We start from the raw sequence: 19,976 nt of genomic DNA on the forward strand, positions 1-19,976 counted from the left end.
TCCAACCTATGCTAACCTAACTCAACCTAACCTAACAGCTAACCTAACAGCTCAACTGAGCAAATATCTACACTATCATGTTTCCCAGCTACGGCACAGCTCCTCTTCAAACTCGGGGGATGGCTCAAGCTCTGCCTAAAGATGACACATCCCCTTTTCCCTCCTCTTGGCTGGCGGGGCATCAGGGCCTCCTCAGGCGCAGGTGTCTCCTCTCCAGTCTTCCTGCACTCGCTTGGCTGAGATGATCAGAGCAGCCAGGCTGGAGGCAGGATCGCCTGAGGTCACGAAGGGATGCTGCCCAGAGGAAAAAGAACAAAGAAAGGAACTCTTACTTTCCAGGATCACATCCTGGCGGGCTCAAGCAGGATTCCTTGGCTACAAGCAAGACACACAAAGAGCACTGAGGGCAGCATGTCCCCCTGCGCCTTCCTGTCCTGGCAGCTTTCTGTGCCACGTGGCCCACACTCCTCCTCCTCCTCATCCCTTCATGCAGGTGTCCTCAGCTGCCAGGGCTTTTTGCCCCTTTGCTTTTTCTTACCTGTAGGAGCTCCTGGGCAGACCAGCGCCTGTCCTCATCTGCCTGCAGGCAGCAGCGGAGGAAGTCGCGCAGGAGAGCCGAGTGGTGCCTGGGGTTCTGCAGTTTTGGGGGCCCGTTCCTTTCTAGCAGTTCAAAAACCTACAGCACATGGATGCAAGAGGACACTCCACCTGCTCCTTTGCCAGCCACACACAGCTCTCTCCACACAGAGCCCTCTTGCTAAGCTGCACCTTACCCGGAGACGGGCTTCCCGCTGGTAAGGAGCTTCCCCTTCCACCATTTCCAGCCCCATGATCCCCAGGGACCAGATGTCCACTTTGGGGCCGTAGGCTTCTCCTCTCACCACCTCCGGTGCCATCCAGCTGGGAGTGCCGACGCTGGAGCTGCGCTTGCTGTGCTCAGGGCTGAGCTGAGCACAGAGGCCAAAGTCACCTGAGGACAAAAACAAAGCCTGACAAAGCCAGCTACCACTGGCAAAGTGGCCAAAACCATTGCCCTGACCAGGCCATGCTGAATCTAACTGAAAAAGCAGCTGAGCTCTCCTTCCACGTGCCTGGAGCCAGGCAAATAAGGCATCGGCCGCTTCAAAAACACCCTGACGATTCATGCACTGGCCAAGCCGCGCTTCTGCCCCAGTGGCCGTCACCAAAATGCAAGCGCACGGCATATGCTGGACGTGCTGCCGCCCAGCAGGGATACCCACCCAACTTGACGGATCCGTCCGTGCCCACCAGGACGTTGCAACTTTTGATGTCTCTGTGGATGACTTGGCGGGAATGAAGGAAATGCAGTCCTTGCAGGCACTGAGAGAGAAAAAGGAGGGAGGGAAAGTTAACGTGCAGGATCTGATTTCATCCCACCCGCAAGGAAAGAGCTCAACGGGATTGGCGGCTTTCTCAGGGAATTGTGAGCGAGGGCGAAACATCACGCTGCTGTCACCATGAAGAGCTTGCCGCTTCAACACTCTTGGAAGTTTTTTCTAGATTTCCAAGCAAAGGCATCCGGGCTCCCAAAAGTTCCACCGGCCTTGGGTAGGAAGCGCGCCACCTTTGGCTGGGAGGCGGCAGGGCCAAGAATTTTGGGGAAGCCTAGTGGCAGCAGAAGAGGAAGCTGCTGGTGACAGCAGCACCTTCGAGCTGTTCCAGAATGCATCGCCATCCAGGCTGCAATGCTATCCTTTGAAGCTGAGGACAGCTCTTTGCCCTTAGCTTGAAATTCTGCCAGCCGCATGCTGCCTTCCAGTGGCAAGCAATGTAGGACAGACAGACAGGTTCCAGGCAAACATTCCCAGGCAAAGCTGGGAAGAGGAAGAAAGAGAAATTGAGCCAGTGAGCGAGCACCAAGGCCAGAGGACAGACAGGATGGAAGAGTGCAAGAACAGAGCCTGAGGAGTGCGAGGGCACCGGCAGGCAGTACACTTCCCATGCTCTTTCTTCTCCTGTGTGGTGTGACAGAAGCAGCAGCAGCAGCAGCAAAAGAAAGGTGAGAGCAAGAAATCTCGGCTCTCCTTAAGCTCCAGCTGACAAGCAGCATCCGGGCAGTCTTGGGCAAGCACAAGCGGCATCCCTCACCTCCCGACAGACAGCGCCTATCTGTCCTTCCTCCAGGTACACTGCCCTCAGCACATCAAACAAGGTGCCGCCGTCCATGAACTCCATGGCCAGCCAGAGCTCCGCATCCACCAGGTAGCTGAAAGAAGAAAACCACGGCATGGAGAAACAGAATGGGCACAGCCTCCGTCACCCCAGGGCCTGAGACAGGTTTTTGCAGCTGCTCTCCAAGCTACGTGTGCCACAAGAGACTATTGAACACCAGCTCCACCTCCTCCCACGCTCTGGAGACCAGCAGAGAAATCCTCCCCAGCTCTGTTCTCTGCCAGCGACCAAAGGGCATCGTCTCTTTGCGCTTGCACCAGCTAAAGCTACATTGACACCAGAATATGCCAACCTGTCTAAGTAGGTAACGATATTGGGACTCCTGTTGTCCCTCATGGCCAGGATTTCATTGGCAGCCAGCTCCTCGGACATCTCCTCCTCGAGTGACATGATCTTGATTGCCACCTGCAATGACATTGGCCACCGGTACCTTGAGAAGACGCACCCTGCTCGAGATCACAAGGAGCACGGAGCGAGTGCTGCTGCAATGAGGCAGCACGCTGGGCCAAAGTGCCTTGTCACTAGACAGCAGAGCTTAGCAGAAGCACCAAAAGCCATCCCAAATGCATTCTGCCCCCGGAGCCTAGACTGTATTTCAGAGGAACAGCCTCTGCTGCAGACATGGAGCTGCCACCCAAACCTCCAAGCACAGCTCACAGCAGCGGGCAAAGCGCTCCAGAGCTGCAAAATGGCATGGGGCTGTTGGCACTTTACCTGTTGTCCGCTGCTGGTGTCAAGGGCTTTATAAACAGCTCCAAACCCTCTAGAAAGACAAAAGCAGCAGAAAGAGACCTGTATCCCTTTGGCAGGTAAAGCAAGCCCAGGCAGCAGATCTCCCCCGGCTGCCTGGACGCCTTCCTTAGAAAAAATGCCTGGCTGCAGCATCTCTTCGGCCAACAGCACGTCAGCCCTCTGCCATGCGGGGCAGGCTGTCCAAGGGAACAGCACTAAGGTGCAGCATGAAGACCAAGGGCCGCTGGAAATCTCCAAGGCGCACACCCTGCCAGGTCATTTCAGAACCTAAGGGGAACTCTCTCCTTGTGCGGGTGTGCATGCATGTGTGTGTCAAAAAAGGGAGAACAATTTGAGTCACAAGACTGTCCTGGACAATCTGATCTTTCTTGCATGGCAAGGGGCTCTTTCAGGCCACAAAGCTGCAGGGCCAGGGGTTTTCCCAGCTCCTGCTCCTCACTGCTGCAAGCAAGACACTGCCAGCATCAACTTGTCTTTAATGAGGCCTTTGCATTGCTCTGACCGAGCAGTCCAGGCAGGCGACACGAGGTCAAGCCAGAGCCTGACCATGTTTGGAGCTTGCCTGACTTCACGCTTGATATTGCACCAGCCAAAGACCTGGCCCACACTTTTGTAAAATGAGCTGACGTCACGCTTACCCTCGCCCGAGTTCCTCAAATGCCGTGTATTTGCCTGTAGGCCGGCCCGGACTCACGATGCTCCCTGAAAGACAAAAGCAGTGCAGGGCGCTCACTCGCACACAGAGACGCCGCTGCCCAGAGCGTCCCAAAGGCAGCCCCACTGCCTGCAGCTCTGGGCCCTTTGCGGTCCCTCGGCTTCCAGCTGCTGAGACCAGCAAGTGGGAGGGCCATCTTCTCCACCTTTCATCAGGTGGCCTTTCCAAGAAGGCCTTGATTTCTTTCAAGAGCAGCATCCCACGCGATAAGCCAAAATGATGAGCCCTTAAGAAGGGGGCCCTAAGAGGTAACCAAGGGCCTTTGCAGCCTCCGCGGTCACACCCACCATCACTGGCAGGTCCGCTGCCAGGGGCACAAAGTGTCTGGGCCGGAGGAGGAGTAAGAACCAGAGCCAGAAAACAGCTGGGGCCAGACAGCTCCCTGGGCAATAGTCACTTGCTAGGTGCCAGCCTTCTGCTCAAGCAGAAACAATCTCTGCTTTTGTCTTTGGCCCAGAAGGCAGCCCAGGCAGGGCCAAGCCAGGCCCAGCCGCCCTCACAGGCAGCAGGGACTCCCTGAGCGCTGCCGCGCTGCCTCAGAGCACAACAACACCTTCTGCAGAGAGGCCTAAGTGCCTCTGAGACTGAAGGGCAGCATCTGGCGCAGCCTACACCCAGACACACGCGCAACAGCCTGCTCTGGCAGACAAGAAATGCACCGGACGGACGTACTCAGTGTCTTCAGGCCCTGCTCCTCCCTCATCTCGGGCTGCTGGGCTGCGCTGCTGCAGGAAGTGCCGGCAGCGGGGCTTGAGCTGGCTGCTGCAGGCCATGCTGGTCCGGCGGCACCAGGTTGAATGGCAGAGCCTGTCTTGCGCTGGGACAAGAAAGGATTGCCCGTCAGAAGGGTGGCTGGCACACATGCTCCCCCTAAGCGCACAGCAAAAGCAAGGCCTTGGGAAGGTGCTGCCAGCCACGGCCAGGCCTCTCCAGCTGAGGCAGTTCCCATGTCCCCTTCTCAAAGGCACCTTCGGGAGAAGCCCAAAGGCTACTTGGATCCAGCCCCTCCCGACCACCTCCACGCTCCACCTGTTCAGCTTTTCTGCAAGACACTGGCAACAAGGTATCGATGGGGCTGCCAAGATCCACAAAGAGATCAGAGCAGGACCCCAGAGCCTTGCTGCTTTCCTCCTCCTGTCTTTTCCTGGGCCGGAATGAAATCAGCCCGGAGTTGGCACGCAACAGTCTGCTCAGAAGCCCGCAGCGTGTCCCTTCTCTGATCTGTTTCACGGATTTCCCTTCTCTATGGCAGCCTTTAGGGAGCGGCCCTTGGGAGCCGCTTTCCAGCCCTGCCCAGACCCACCCGCCCTTTTACACTGCAGGGCTGCCGAGGATTCTCCTCTCCAAACTCTGCTCTGACCGGCTGGAAGTGAAGCACAGCCTGAAGCTAATTAGTCCACGGAGAGAGCAGGTCCCTTCCAGGGGCCAGTGTCTCCCAGGTACCCTGCAAGGCTGTCAACTGTGAATTTGGGCCGTGCTGTCCGCTGACCACCGGCAGCCTGCACTGACAAAGGGGACAAGGGGCTGACTCCTGCACTGAGAGTCACTGAATGCTGCCTCCTGTCTGATCCCAAGAGACACTCGGGCACCCTCTCAGCATCCCAGCTTAAATGTCAAACTTCAGAACCCATTGGCCAGGGCTCCCCGGCTTGCCTGAAGCCGCACTACGTCACAGCAGGCACACGGCCGCCAGCATCTTCAGCCACGAGCAACAAGGGCTGCTCCAAAATGGGTAGCCTGGCCCTGCACCAAAGGCAGTGCCAAGCTCAGCTGTCACTTACTGGCTCTGCAAGTTCCGGCTGTGAAGGGACAGCGGCTGAAGGCTTCATCTTCCTTTGCTCCTCTTCATCCTCTTCCTCAATGACAGAGGCAGCCAGAGGAGCTGCTGACCCTGCTGTTGTGCCCTGCAGGCAGACAGAAGTGAGAGAGATGGGCAAAAGCCAGTGCCCTAGGAGCTGCTTTCTATTGAGCTGGGAAAGGACCCAGAAGAAGGGCAAATCATAGACTTTGATACAAGTGGGCCTCTGAGTCACGCAAACCCGAGGAAGCTGGCTGAACGAGCTGCTACTCCATCTTGCTGTGCATTTGAGCTTCCCTGCTGCCTAGAAGCAGCAAGATGCCTTGGAGCTGTCCCATTTGCCTTTCATCTCTTGAAAGGCTTTTCCCTGGAAAATCAGCAAACAGCCAGTGCTCCCTTTGCAACTGCTGATGCCACCGGGCAGCTGGCCTTTTCATTCAGCCTCCCACGCCGGCACTCCACACTCGGCTGCAACAGGCCAAGCTGGCAGAATTGCTGCACAATTCTCACACGCCAGCAACGTCACAGCTTCCTTTGCCACTCACCAAAGGACAGGCTTGTCTCCATCCGCGTGTCAGGTGACCTGCAGCCAGCAAAGCAAAAGGAACCAGAGGCCCTTAGAAAAGTGCCTGTGCTGGCCACTCCCACAACACAAGGCAGTCCCAACACAGAGCATTTCCCTTTCCCAACAGGAAAGGAGCAACAGCTCTTTCCCACAGCAAGCAAGAGAACAAGATGGACGTGAGAGGAGCCTCTGTCTACATTTGGGCCTCTTTTGCCAAGAGAGAAATAGGAAGACGGTGCTGGAAATGCCCGCTGCTCTTCAAAACTTTGAGCTTCTCTTGTGCCTAACAGCTCAAGCTACATTTCCCTCTTGCCTTTCCTGCATTTTCCATATACATTCTTTCAAATTGCATGCCCTAATTCCCATCCCTTGGCTGAAGATGATAGCCCAGCAAAGCTTCCACAAAGGGTCCCTTCCCTGTGGCAGCTCCCTGCTGAAGCAACCCAGGAACAGCTGCTGGGCTCAGCAGCAAACCCTCCCTGCACTGGAGTTTGTGCTGCATCGCCAAGGCAATCGCAGTCTGGGCACAGCATCAAAGGCTCAAGTCATGCAGCCAAGGCCTCTGAGGGGCAGAATATGGAGCAAAAGGTGCTTTCCTTCACTCCTGGAGAGAAGCACTGAGTTGGTAGAAGTACTTCTGAGGATCTGCCCTCAGGGTCTGCAATTTGCAGCTTGTCTTGCTTGAAGCAGCAAGCTGAGGAAATAAATGACAGACTCCGCTGCCGCGCACTCTCCCGGGGAGGGAAGGCAACCGCTGCAGGTTGCATGGCAAATACTCTGCACGCGCCACCCAGTACAGATGCCCCCTTTGTAGCTGATGCTGCTGGCAGGACATTGACCAAAGCGGTGGCACCTTCATGGCCATTTTGTTCCCAAAGAAACTGGGCCACTGGTGCGGCATAAAGAGCAGAGCCAAGCAAAAGTCGGGTGATGCCAGCCCCAGGAGAAACCTTTACTTACGAGTCAGCTGGGTCAGGTAGTAGCCAGAATAGACAACAGAAAAGACGGTGCAAACGGCGGCACAGACTTGCCCGATCATTTTGGCAGCGCTGTGCGCGTTTGCACGCTGAGTGCCACCCAAGGGAAAGCCAAGACTCCTCTCGGGGTGCAGGCCGTCTGCTGAGAGCTCCTTGAGCACAAGGATCCTCCTGCAGGGAGCCAGCGGAAGAACTGCTCTGGACGACCAGGCCTGGCGCGCACCGGGACAACGCTGTGCTGACAGCACTGTGACGTGGCACCTCTGGCTTGACCTCACAATGGCAGCTGCTCTGTGGCTTTCTTGTGCCCAGCAAGACAACCTTCTGTACAGCTGATGCAAAAGAAAAGCCTGGGAAATTCTCCTCACTCACAAAGGCAGGGCTCAAGGCATGCCAGGCGAACTCAGAGAATGCGCCAATCCAAGCGGCATCCAAGCAATGCAAGCAAACATGACTCTTGGTCCCAAAAGCTTTGACTGAAAGCAAGTCTGCTTCTTCTAGGTGGCATCCTAGCTGGTTTGGAAAAGCCTAACTTCTTCAGTGACATTTAGATGGCAAACGAAGCAAAGATAATAAATTTCCAGGACTATTGCAGGCTGCAGTTGCTCCTTGAGCACGCGGGTGCATGCTGACCTATGGAGGGGCTTGACAGCTGGCCTGCAAGCAAAGCCGAGTTCACGGAAGAAATAGCAGTTGATGGTTTTTGAGTGTATCCATAGCAAGGAAGAAGACAAGGCCGTCAGCATGGAAACCCATTAGAAGAGATACAGGAAAATTTGCGTATGCTAGACTAGGTGCCGAAGTAGATGTGCATACGTGCCTTATAAATTTCTGTAAAACTTTTGCCAGTTATATTGACGTTAATTGCTTTGCACCAATGGATAGAAGAAGTTATTGTGATGTAGTTAGTGACTTGAGATCACGCTTTGTTAAGAGTGTATAAGCTGGAGAACATGCAGAATAAAACAAACAAACCTTTTTCTTCTTGGACCCTGATCACGTGTGTATGCCACGTCCGGCCTAACGGTGACGCTTGCCCCATCTCTGGGTCAAGAAACAAGTCTTGTCTGACTGGTACCTTTTCAACAAGCTGAGAAAGAAATTAGTAGCTGGACATGCAGATTTCTGAAGAGAGGAAAGAAAAGTGTTGACAAGAATAAACCTAAGTTTTAAATGCCTGAAGCACTCAAAAATAACATGTTTTGGGATAGTGTACCATATGTTAGACAGAGTTAAAACAAACCACAACTCATTAGTATCTGGACTTCATTGCCCACTCTGCTTAGAAATGTTGCTTGAAGGCACTTGGTGTCAAGGATCCAGTTCCTGTAGATCACTGTCGACGTAGATCAAAATCCTACCAACCCATGAGTGTCAAAACCAGCAAGAGTGAGACTTTTGTCCTTGGCAGTAGCTTCCAGGTGCTCCTGGAAGTCACCAGGCCTTGACACAAAGATGTGTATTCAACGGAGGGAGAGAAGCATCATGCTCAGCTCTAAATGTGACCTTTGCTAGCAGATCATACTAGCGGGCAATAAATTACATTTGTTCTGCTCTTAGCCAGAGCCAAGATGGGAATCAAAGTCTAGATGACAGGAGAAGATCACACGAGCCTCAGCTTTTCCAGAGGAGGAAAAATACAAAGGATAGTAAATTTGCCTTGGGTTTACAGGCTATTTTTGCAGATCGATAGACAAGGGATGAAGCTTCAAAGATGAGAGCAAAGGAAAATCAACAGATATGCTGAAAGTGAGTGAAGAGGAAGGAGACCTCAAATTACCTGAAAAGCTGCACAGAAAGCTTCTCTACTTTTTGCACTTGCCTCAAGTTTTAAATGGCAAAATCTAGGAGTATTTCCAACTTATTTTTATTAATTCTAGAAGAAAGACAATCAAAACGGTGTACTTCTGCTTACAGTATCAAGTAAGGCACAGGAAGCCATTAGAGTAAGAAAAATTGTGTTCAGACGGCTGAGGCAGCCTTAGGGTAGGAGGAATGGGGAGGCGTGGAAATCAGGCCTGTGGGCAACATTCAAGGAGCATCCAGTCCCTGAGCAGTCCCTCACAGTGGCTATGCCAGCAGATGGAGGCGAAATGGAGCCACAGCTCGGTGGGAAAAGGGCCGGGGTGGAGAGCCGTGCTCAGCAGGGGCTCCTGCATCAAATTGCTCAATGACAGGTGTGCTATGCTGTGTGCATGTTTCCAACACCTGGCAACAGCAGGCTGGCCCAGATGTGGGAAAAGGCCAAGGAGGCAGCAGAGTGGGAATGGGGCTCTGCAGGTGGCCCTGGTGGTTGCACACCCCTGTGGGGGATGAGGCTGGCCCAGAGGGTCCCTGGGGAAAAGAGAAGCAGGGAGGAAATGCCAGATGCCGCTGTGAGAATGCCATTCCATCCCACATAGTGACATAGTGAGAGGAGGGTGGCAACAAAATGGTGATTGCTGCTGATCAGCCTGACATCTGATCAAGACAAGAGGCCCAGAAAGGACTGCACATCTGCCTCCTAGTGTTGTCCTGAATGGCAGCTCATTACCTGGTGTTCATTACCTGTAGGTCTCTCAGCTTCCCACAGGCATGCCACACTTCAGGTAAGCAAAGCTGCTTACCTCACTTTGTTCTTTGGGCCTCTGAAATGGACTGTCCACTTAGCTACAGCCCGGCAAGGAAGGCAGCCTTACAACACTCTGGTATTTTCGACTTTTATTGACACTCGGGCTGAAACAAAGTATCCCCTCACTGCTTCTTCATCTTCATCATTCTGTCCTGCAGGTGGCCTGCTCAGGCTGACAGCTTGGAGTGCCTGCAGGCTCCAGTTCTGCTGCAGCCCAGCTTTTCCTCTCACTGCTTAATTCTTATTATGACAATTCTTTCATTTCTACTTCAAAGCTTCCCTAAATTAACAACACTCTATCCTAAGCTAAAGAATCCTCTACTATCCAAGATGTCTATGTTCCATAGTCCTTAAATGTTGATCCCTGTATTTCCTAATTTTTTTAAATTTTCACCTTTTGCAGAAAGAAAAACAACAGAGCTTTCAATTGAACCTAACAACATATCTAACCTAACCTAACCTAAGCTAAGCTAAGCTAACCTAACCTAACCTAACCTAATCTAATCCAACCTATGCTAACCTAACTCAACCTAACCTAACAGCTAACCTAACAGCTAAACTGAGCAAATATCTACACTATCATGTTTCCCAGCTACGGCACAGCTCCTCTTCAAACTCGGGGGATGGCTGAAGCTCTGCCTAAAGATGACACATCCCCTTTTCCCTCCTCTTGGCTGGCGGGGCATCAGGGCCTCCTCAGGCGCAGGTGTCTCCTCTCCAGTCTTCCTGCACTCGCTTGGCTGAGATGATCAGAGCAGCCAGGCTGGAGGCAGGATCGCCTGAGGTCACGAAGGGATGCTGCCCAGAGGAAAAAGAACAAAGAAAGGAACACTTACTTTCCAGGATCACATCCTGGCGGGCTCAAGCAGGATTCCTTGGCTACAAGCAAGACACACAAAGAGCACTGAGGGCAGCATGTCCCCCTGCGCCTTCCTGTCCTGGCAGCTTTCTGTGCCACGTGGCCCACACTCCTCCTCCTCCTCATCCCTTCATGCAGGTGTCCTCAGCTGCCAGGGCTTTTTGCCCCTTTGCTTTTTCTTACCTGTAGGAGCTCCTGGGCAGACCAGCGCCTGTCCTCATCTGCCTGCAAGCAGCAGCGGAGGAAGTCGCGCAGGAGAGCCGAGTGGTGCCTGGGGTTCTGCAGTTTTGGGGGCCCGTTCCTTTCTAGCAGTTCAAAAGCCTACAGCACATGGATGCAAGAGGACATTCCACCTGCTCCTTTGCTAGCCACACACAGCTCTCTCCACACAGAGCCCTCTTGCTAAGCTGCACCTTACCCGGAGACGGGCTTCCCGCTGGTAAGGAGCTTCCCCTTCCACCATTTCCAGCCCCATGATCCCCAGGGACCAGATGTCCACTTTGGGGCCGTAGGCTTCTCCTCTCACCACCTCCGGTGCCATCCAGCTGGGAGTGCCGACGCTGGAGCTGCGCTTGCTGTGCTCAGGGCTGAGCTGAGCACAGAGGCCAAAGTCACCTGAGGACAAAAACAAAGCCTGACAAAGCCAGCTACCACTGGCAAAGTGGCCAAAACCATTGCCCTGACCAGGCCATGCTGAATCTAACTGAAAAAGCAGCTGAGCTCTCCTTCCACGTGCCTGGAGCCAGGCAAATAAGGCATCGGCCGCTTCAAAAACACCCTGACGATTCACGCACTGGCCAAGCCGCGCTTCTGCCCCAGTGGCCGTCACCAAAATGCAAGCGCACGGCATATGCTGGACATGCTGCCGCCCAGCAGGGATACCCACCCAACTTGACGGATCCGTCCGTGCCCACCAGGACGTTGCAACTTTTGATGTCTCTGTGGATGACTTGGCGGGAATGAAGGAAATGCAGTCCTTGCAGGCACTGAGAGAGAAAAAGGAGGGAGGGAAAGTTAACGTGCAGGATCTGATTTCATCCCACCCGCAAGGAAAGAGCTCAACGGGATTGGCGGCTTTCTCAGGGAATTGTGAGCGAGGGCGAAACATCATGCTGCTGTCACCATGAAGAGCTTGCTGCTTCAACACTCTTGGAAGTTTTTTCTAGATTTCCAAGCAAAGGCATCCGGGCTCCCAAAAGTTCCACCGGCCTTGGGTAGGAAGCGCGCCACCTTTGGCTGGGAGGCGGCAGGGCCAAGAATTTTGGGGAAGCCTAGTGGCAGCAGAAGAGGAAGCTGCTGGTGACAGCAGCACCTTCGAGCTGTTCCAGAATGCATCGCCATCCAGGCTGCAATGCTATCCTTTGAAGCTGAGGACAGCTCTTTGCCCTTAGCTTGAAATTCTGCCAGCCGCATGCTGCCTTCCAGTGGCAAGCAATGTAGGACAGACAGACAGGTTCCAGGCAAACATTCCCAGGCAAAGCTGGGAAGAGGAAGAAAGAGAAATTGAGCCAGTGAGCGAGCACCAAGGCCAGAGGACAGACAGGATGGAAGAGTGCAAGAACAGAGCCTGAGGAGTGCGAGGGCACCGGCAGGCAGTACACTTCCCATGCTCTTTCTTCTCCTGTGTGGTGTGACAGAAGCAGCAGCAGCAGCAGCAAAAGAAAGGTGAGAGCAAGAAATCTCGGCTCTCCTTAAGCTCCAGCTGACAAGCAGCATCCGGGCAGTCTTGGGCAAGCACAAGCGGGATCCCTCACCTCCCGACAGACAGCGCCTATCTGTCCTTCCTCCAGGTACACTGCCCTCAGCACATCAAACAAGGTGCCGCCGTCCATGAACTCCATGGCCAGCCAGAGCTCCGCATCCACCAGGTAGCTGAAAGAAGAAAACCACGGCATGGAGAAACAGAATGGGCACAGCCTCCGTCACCCCAGGGCCTGAGACAGGTTTTTGCAGCTGCTCTCCAAGCTACGTGTGCCACAAGAGACTATTGAACACCAGCTCCACCTCCTCCCACGCTCTGGAGACCAGCAGAGAAATCCTCCCCAGCTCTGTTCTCTGCCAGCGACCAAAGGGCATCGTCTCTTTGCGCTTGCACCAGCTAAAGCTACATTGACACCAGAATATGCCAACCTGTCTAAGTAGGTAACGATATTGGGACTCCTGTTGTCCCTCATGGCCAGGATTTCATTGGCAGCCAGCTCCTCGGACATCTCCTCCTCGAGTGACATGATCTTGATTGCCACCTGCAATGACATTGGCCACCGGTACCTTGAGAAGACGCACCCTGCTCGAGATCACAAGGAGCACGGAGCGAGTGCTGCTGCAATGAGGCAGCACGCTGGGCCAAAGTGCCTTGTCACTAGACAGCAGAGCTTAGCAGAAGCACCAAAAGCCATCCCAAATGCATTCTGCCCCCGGAGCCTAGACTGTATTTCAGAGGAACAGCCTCTGCTGCAGACATGGAGCTGCCACCCAAACCTCCAAGCACAGCTCACAGCAGCGGGCAAAGCGCTCCAGAGCTGCAAAATGGCATGGGGCTGTTGGCACTTTACCTGTTGTCCGCTGCTGGTGTCAAGGGCTTTATAAACAGCTCCAAACCCTCTAGAAAGACAAAAGCAGCAGAAAGAGACCTGTATCCCTTTGGCAGGTAAAGCAAGCCCAGGCAGCAGATCTCCCCCGGCTGCCTGGACGCCTTCCTTAGAAAAAATGCCTGGCTGCAGCATCTCTTCGGCCAACAGCACGTCAGCCCTCTGCCATGCGGGGCAGGCTGTCCAAGGGAACAGCACTAAGGTGCAGCATGAAGACCAAGGGCCGCTGGAAATCTCCAAGGCGCACACCCTGCCAGGTCATTTCAGAACCTAAGGGGAACTCTCTCCTTGTGCGGGTGTGCATGCATGTGTGTGTCAAAAAAGGGAGAACAATTTGAGTCACAAGACTGTCCTGGACAATCTGATCTTTCTTGCATGGCAAGGGGCTCTTTCAGGCCACAAAGCTGCAGGGCCAGGGGTTTTCCCAGCTCCTGCTCCTCACTGCTGCAAGCAAGACACTGCCAGCATCAACTTGTCTTTAATGAGGCCTTTGCATTGCTCTGACCGAGCAGTCCAGGCAGGCGACACGAGGTCAAGCCAGAGCCTGACCATGTTTGGAGCTTGCCTGACTTCACGCTTGATATTGCACCAGCCAAAGACCTGGCCCACACTTTTGTAAAATGAGCTGACGTCACGCTTACCCTCGCCCGAGTTCCTCAAATGCCGTGTATTTGCCTGTAGGCCGGCCCGGACTCACGATGCTCCCTGAAAGACAAAAGCAGTGCAGGGCGCTCACTCGCACACAGAGACGCCGCTGCCCAGAGCGTCCCAAAGGCAGCCCCACTGCCTGCAGCTCTGGGCCCTTTGCGGTCCCTCGGCTTCCAGCTGCTGAGACCAGCAAGTGGGAGGGCCATCTTCTCCACCTTTCATCAGGTGGCCTTTCCAAGAAGGCCTTGATTTCTTTCAAGAGCAGCATCCCACGCGATAAGCCAAAATGATGAGCCCTTAAGAAGGGGGCCCTAAGAGGTAACCAAGGGCCTTTGCAGCCTCCGCGGTCACACCCACCATCACTGGCAGGTCCGCTGCCAGGGGCACAAAGTGTCTGGGCCGGAGGAGGAGTAAGAACCAGAGCCAGAAAACAGCTGGGGCCAGACAGCTCCCTGGGCAATAGTCACTTGCTAGGTGCCAGCCTTCTGCTCAAGCAGAAACAATCTCTGCTTTTGTCTTTGGCCCAGAAGGCAGCCCAGGCAGGGCCAAGCCAGGCCCAGCCGCCCTCACAGGCAGCAGGGACTCCCTGAGCGCTGCCGCGCTGCCTCAGAGCACAACAACACCTTCTGCAGAGAGGCCTAAGTGCCTCTGAGACTGAAGGGCAGCATCTGGCGCAGCCTACACCCAGACACACGCGCAACAGCCTGCTCTGGCAGACAAGAAATGCACCGGACGGACGTACTCAGTGTCTTCAGGCCCTGCTCCTCCCTCATCTCGGGCTGCTGGGCTGCGCTGCTGCAGGAAGTGCCGGCAGCGGGGCTTGAGCTGGCTGCTGCAGGCCATGCTGGTCCGGCGGCACCAGGTTGAATGGCAGAGCCTGTCTTGCGCTGGGACAAGAAAGGATTGCCCGTCAGAAGGGTGGCTGGCACACATGCTCCCCCTAAGCGCACAGCAAAAGCAAGGCCTTGGGAAGGTGCTGCCAGCCACGGCCAGGCCTCTCCAGCTGAGGCAGTTCCCATGTCCCCTTCTCAAAGGCACCTTCGGGAGAAGCCCAAAGGCTACTTGGATCCAGCCCCTCCCGACCACCTCCATGCTCCACCTGTTCAGCTTTTCTGCAAGACACTGGCAACAAGGTATCGATGGGGCTGCCAAGATCCACAAAGAGATCAGAGCAGGACCCCAGAGCCTTGCTGCTTTCCTCCTCCTGTCTTTTCCTGGGCCGGAATGAAATCAGCCCGGAGTTGGCACGCAACAGTCTGCTCAGAAGCCCGCAGCGTGTCCCTTCTCTGATCTGTTTCACGGATTTCCCTTCTCTATGGCAGCCTTTAGGGAGCGGCCCTTGGGAGCCGCTTTCCAGCCCTGCCCAGACCCACCCGCCCTTTTACACTGCAGGGCTGCCGAGGATTCTCCTCTCCAAACTCTGCTCTGACCGGCTGGAAGTGAAGCACAGCCTGAAGCTAATTAGTCCACGGAGAGAGCAGGTCCCTTCCAGGGGCCAGTGTCTCCCAGGCACCCTGCAAGGCTGTCAACTGTGAATTTGGGCCGTGCTGTCCGCTGACCACCGGCAGCCTGCACTGACAACGGGCACAAGGGGCTGACTCCTGCACTGAGAGTCACTGAATGCTGCCTCCTGTCTGATCCCAAGAGACACTCGGGCACCCTCTCAGCATCCCAGCTTAAATGTCAAACTTCAGAACCCATTGGCCAGGGCTCCCCAGCTTGCCTGAAGCCGCACTACGTCACAGCAGGCACACGGCCGCCAGCATCTTCAGCCACGAGCAACAAGGGCTGCTCCAAAATGGGTAGCCTGGCCCTGCACCAAAGGCAGTGCCAAGCTCAGCTGTCACTTACTGGCTCTGCAAGTTCCGGCTGTGAAGGGACAGCGGCTGAAGGCTTCATCTTCCTTTGCTCCTCTTCATCCTCTTCCTCAATGACAGAGGCAGCCAGAGGAGCTGCTGACCCTGCTGTTGTGCCCTGCAGGCAGACAGAAGTGAGAGAGATGGGCAAAAGCCAGTGCCCTAGGAGCTGCTTTCTATTGAGCTGGGAAAGGACCCAGAAGAAGGGCAAATCATAGACTTTGATACAAGTGGGCCTCTGAGTCACGCAAACCCGAGGAAGCTGGCTGAACGAGCTGCTACTCCATCTTGCTGTGCATTTGAGCTTCCCTGCTGCCTAGAAGCAGCAAGATGCCTTGGAGCTGTCCCATTTGCCTTTCATCTCTTGAAAGGCTTTTCCCTGGAAAATCAGCAAACAGCCAGTGCTCCCTTTGCTACTGCTGATGCCACCGGGCAGCTGGCCTTTTCATTCAGCCTCCCACGCCGGCACTCCACACTCGGCTGCAACAGGCCAAGCTGGCAGAATTGCTGCACAATTCTCACACGCCAGCAACGTCACAGCTTCCTTTGCCACTCACCAAAGGACAGGCTTGTCTCCATCCGCGTGTCAGGTGACCTGCAGCCAGCAAAGCAAAAGGAACCAGAGGCCCTTAGAAAAGTGCCTGTGCTGGCCACTCCCACAACACAAGGCAGTCCCAACACAGAGCATTTCCCTTTCCCAACAGGAAAGGAGCAACAGCTCTTTCCCACAGCAAGCAAGAGAACAAGATGGACGTGAGAGGAGCCTCTGTCTACATTTGGGCCTCTTTTGCCAAGAGAGAAATAGGAAGACGGTGCTGGAAATGCCCGCTGCTCTTCAAAACTTTGAGCTTCTCTTGTGCCTAACAGCTCAAGCTACATTTCCCTCTTGCCTTTCCTGCATTTTCCATATACATTCTTTCAAATTGCATGCCCTAATTCCCATCCCTTGGCTGAAGATGATAGCCCAGCAAAGCTTCCACAAAGGGTCCCTTCCCTGTGGCAGCTCCCTGCTGAAGCAGCCCAGGAACAGCTGCTGGGCTCAGCAGCAAACCCTCCCTGCACTGGAGTTTGTGCTGCATCGCCAAGGCAATCGCAGTCTGGGCACAGCATCAAAGGCTCAAGTCATGCAGCCAAGGCCTCTGAGGGGCAGAATATGGAGCAAAAGGTGCTTTCCTTCACTCCTGGAGAGAAGCACTGAGTTGGTAGAAGTACTTCTGAGGATCTGCCCTCAGGGTCTGCAATTTGCAGCTTGTCTTGCTTGAAGCAGCAAGCTGAGGAAATAAATGACAGACTCCGCTGCCGCGCACTCTCCCGGGGAGGGAAGGCAACCGCTGCAGGTTGCATGGCAAATACTCTGCACGCGCCACCCAGTACAGATGCCCCCTTTGTAGCTGATGCTGCTGGCAGGACATTGACCAAAGCGGTGGCACCTTCATGGCCATTTTGTTCCCAAAGAAACTGGGCCACTGGTGCGGCATAAAGAGCAGAGCCAAGCAAAAGTCGGGTGATGCCAGCCCCAGGAGAAACCTTTACTTACGAGTCAGCTGGGTCAGGTAGTAGCCAGAATAGACAACAGAAAAGACGGTGCAAACGGCGGCACAGACTTGCCCGATCATTTTGGCAGCGCTGTGCGCGTTTGCACGCTGAGTGCCACCCAAGGGAAAGCCAAGACTCCTCTCGGGGTGCAGGCCGTCTGCTGAGAGCTCCTTGAGCACAAGGATCCTCCTGCAGGGAGCCAGCGGAAGAGCTGCTCTGGACGACCAGGCCTGGCGCGCACCGGGACAACGCTGTGCTGACAGCACTGTGACGTGGCACCTCTGGCTTGACCTCACAATGGCAGCTGCTCTGTGGCTTTCTTGTGCCCAGCAAGACAACCTTCTGTACAGCTGATGCAAAAGAAAAGCCTGGGAAATTCTCCTCACTCACAAAGGCAGGGCTCAAGGCATGCCAGGGGAACTCAGAGAATGCGCCAATCCAAGCGGCATCCAAGCAATGCAAGCAAACATGACTCTTGGTCCCAAAAGCTTTGACTGAAAGCAAGTCTGCTTCTTCTAGGTGGCATCCTAGCTGGTTTGGAAAAGCCTAACTTCTTCAGTGACATTTAGATGGCAAACGAAGCAAAGATAATAAATTTCCAGGACTATTGCAGGCTGCAGTTGCTCCTTGAGCACGCGGGTGCATGCTGACCTATGGAGGGGCTTGACAGCTGGCCTGCAAGCAAAGCCGAGTTCACGGAAGAAATAGCAGTTGATGGTTTTTGAGTGTATCCATAGCAAGGAAGAAGACAAGGCCGTCAGCATGGAAACCCATTAGAAGAGATACAGGAAAGTTTGCGTATGCTAGACTAGGTGCCGAAGTAGATGTGCATACGTGCCTTATAAATTTCTGTAAAACTTTTGCCAGTTATATTGACGTTAATTGCTTTGCACCAATGGATAGAAGAAGTTATTGTGATGTAGTTAGTGACTTGAGATCACGCTTTGTTAAGAGTGTATAAGCTGGAGAACATGCAGAATAAAACAAACAAACCTTTTTCTTCTTGGACCCTGATCACGTGTGTATGCCACGTCCGGCCTAACGGTGACGCTTGCCCCATCTCTGGGTCAAGAAACAAGTCTTGTCTGACTGGTACCTTTTCAACAAGCTGAGAAAGAAATTAGTAGCTGGACATGCAGATTTCTGAAGAGAGGAAAGAAAAGTGTTGACAAGAATAAACCTAAGTTTTAAATGCCTGAAGCACTCAAAAATAACATGTTTTGGGATAGTGTACCATATGTTAGACAGAGTTAAAACAAACCACAACTCACTAGTATCTGGACTTCATTGCCCACTCTGCTTAGAAATGTTGCTTGAAGGCACTTGGTGTCAAGGATCCAGTTCCTGTAGATCACTGTCGACGTAGATCAAAATCCTACCAACCCATGAGTGTCAAAACCAGCAAGAGTGAGACTTTTGTCCTTGGCAGTAGCTTCCAGGTGCTCCTGGAAGTCACCAGGCCTTGACACAAAGATGTGTATTCAACGGAGGGAGAGAAGCATCATGCTCAGCTCTAAATGTGACCTTTGCTAGCAGATCATACTAGCGGGCAATAAATTACATTTGTTCTGCTCTTAGCCAGAGCCAAGATGGGAATCAAAGTCTAGATGACAGGAGAAGATCACACGAGCCTCAGCTTTTCCAGAGGAGGAAAAATACAAAGGATAGTAAATTTGCCTTGGGTTTACAGGCTATTTTTGCAGATCGATAGACAAGGGATGAAGCTTCAAAGATGAGAGCAAAGGAAAATCAACAGATATGCTGAAAGTGAGTGAAGAGGAAGGAGACCTCAAATTACCTGAAAAGCTGCACAGAAAGCTTCTCTACTTTTTGCACTTGCCTCAAGTTTTAAATGGCAAAATCTAGGAGTATTTCCAACTTATTTTTATTAATTCTAGAAGAAAGACAATCAAAACGGTGTACTTCTGCTTACAGTATCAAGTAAGGCACAGGAAGCCATTAGAGTAAGAAAAATTGTGTTCAGACGGCTGAGGCAGCCTTAGGGTAGGAGGAATGGGGAGGCGTGGAAATCAGGCCTGTGGGCAACATTCAAGGAGCATCCAGTCCCTGAGCAGTCCCTCACAGTGGCTATGCCAGCAGATGGAGGCGAAATGGAGCCACAGCTCGGTGGGAAAAGGGCCGGGGTGGAGAGCCGTGCTCAGCAGGGGCTCCTGCATCAAATTGCTCAATGACAGGTGTGCTATGCTGTGTGCATGTTTCCAACACCTGGCAACAGCAGGCTGGCCCAGATGTGGGAAAAGGCCAAGGAGGCAGCAGAGTGGGAATGGGGCTCTGCAGGTGGCCCTGGTGGTTGCACACCCCTGTGGGGGATGAGGCTGGCCCAGAGGGTCCCTGGGGAAAAGAGAAGCAGGGAGGAAATGCCAGATGCCGCTGTGAGAATGCCATTCCATCCCACAGGTGACATAGTGAGAGGAGGGTGGCAACAAAATGGTGATTGCTGCTGATCAGCCTGACATCTGATCAAGACAAGAGGCCCAGAAAGGACTGCACATCTGCCTCCTAGTGTTGTCCTGAATGGCAGCTCATTACCTGGTGTTCATTACCTGTAGGTCTCTCAGCTTCCCACAGGCATGCCACACTTCAGGTAAGCAAAGCTGCTTACCTCACTTTGTTCTTTGGGCCTCTGAAATGGACTGTCCACTTAGCTACAGCCCGGCAAGGAAGGCAGCCTTACAACACTCTGGTATTTTCGACTTTTATTGACACTCGGGCTGAAACAAAGTATCCCCTCACTGCTTCTTCATCTTCATCATTCTGTCCTGCAGGTGGCCTGCTCAGGCTGACAGCTTGGAGTGCCTGCAGGCTCCAGTTCTGCTGCAGCCCAGCTTTTCCTCTCACTGCTTAATTCTTATTATG

At 53.7% G+C, this 19,976-nt stretch overlaps 2 protein-coding genes across 2 annotated transcripts; both read right to left on the reverse strand.

The window, feature by feature from the left end:
- Nucleotides 1–192: 192 nt before the first annotated feature.
- Nucleotides 193–7,063, reverse strand: LOC134432190 (serine/threonine-protein kinase PAK 3-like). The gene is made up of 13 exons (XM_063180694.1): nt 6,985–7,063; nt 6,005–6,042; nt 5,439–5,565; nt 5,368–5,379; nt 4,334–4,468; nt 3,585–3,648; nt 2,908–2,956; nt 2,486–2,598; nt 2,110–2,227; nt 1,242–1,341; nt 774–970; nt 539–676; nt 193–294 (listed from the first exon to the last, which is right to left on the reverse strand). Exons 1-13 carry the CDS (start codon nt 7,061–7,063, stop codon nt 193–195), a joined length of 1,272 nt encoding a protein of 423 aa, XP_063036764.1.
- Nucleotides 7,064–10,308: 3,245 nt separating this feature from the next.
- LOC134431912 (serine/threonine-protein kinase PAK 3-like) lies at nt 10,309–17,179 on the reverse strand. Its single transcript, XM_063180196.1, has 13 exons — nt 17,101–17,179; nt 16,121–16,158; nt 15,555–15,681; nt 15,484–15,495; nt 14,450–14,584; nt 13,701–13,764; nt 13,024–13,072; nt 12,602–12,714; nt 12,226–12,343; nt 11,358–11,457; nt 10,890–11,086; nt 10,655–10,792; nt 10,309–10,410 (listed from the first exon to the last, which is right to left on the reverse strand). The coding sequence occupies exons 1-13, from the start codon at nt 17,177–17,179 to the stop codon at nt 10,309–10,311; spliced, it is 1,272 nt and encodes a 423-aa protein (XP_063036266.1).
- Nucleotides 17,180–19,976: the final 2,797 nt, after the last annotated feature.

This window comes from Melospiza melodia, chromosome Z, assembly GCF_035770615.1.
Source record: "Melospiza melodia melodia isolate bMelMel2 chromosome Z, bMelMel2.pri, whole genome shotgun sequence".
Classification (NCBI taxonomy): domain Eukaryota; kingdom Metazoa; phylum Chordata; class Aves; order Passeriformes; family Passerellidae; genus Melospiza; species Melospiza melodia.

Excerpts from the sequence above, each read along its gene's own strand:
- LOC134432190 (XM_063180694.1), bottom strand. The coding sequence starts at position 7,063 with ATGATCGGGCAAGTCTGTGCCGCCGTTTGCACCGTCTTTTCTGTTGTC. Across the intron at positions 3,649-4,333 it reads GCAGGGCCTGAAGACACTGA|GGAGCATCGTGAGTCCGGGC; the intron begins GTACGTCCGTCC and ends TTTGTCTTTCAG. Across the intron at positions 2,957-3,584 it reads TTTGAGGAACTCGGGCGAGG|AGGGTTTGGAGCTGTTTATA; the intron begins GTAAGCGTGACG and ends TTGTCTTTCTAG.
- LOC134431912 (XM_063180196.1), bottom strand. The coding sequence starts at position 17,179 with ATGATCGGGCAAGTCTGTGCCGCCGTTTGCACCGTCTTTTCTGTTGTC. Across the intron at positions 12,715-13,023 it reads ACACCAGCAGCGGACAACAG|GTGGCAATCAAGATCATGTC; the intron begins GTAAAGTGCCAA and ends ATGTCATTGCAG. Across the intron at positions 12,344-12,601 it reads ATCGTTACCTACTTAGACAG|CTACCTGGTGGATGCGGAGC; the intron begins GTTGGCATATTC and ends TTCTTCTTTCAG.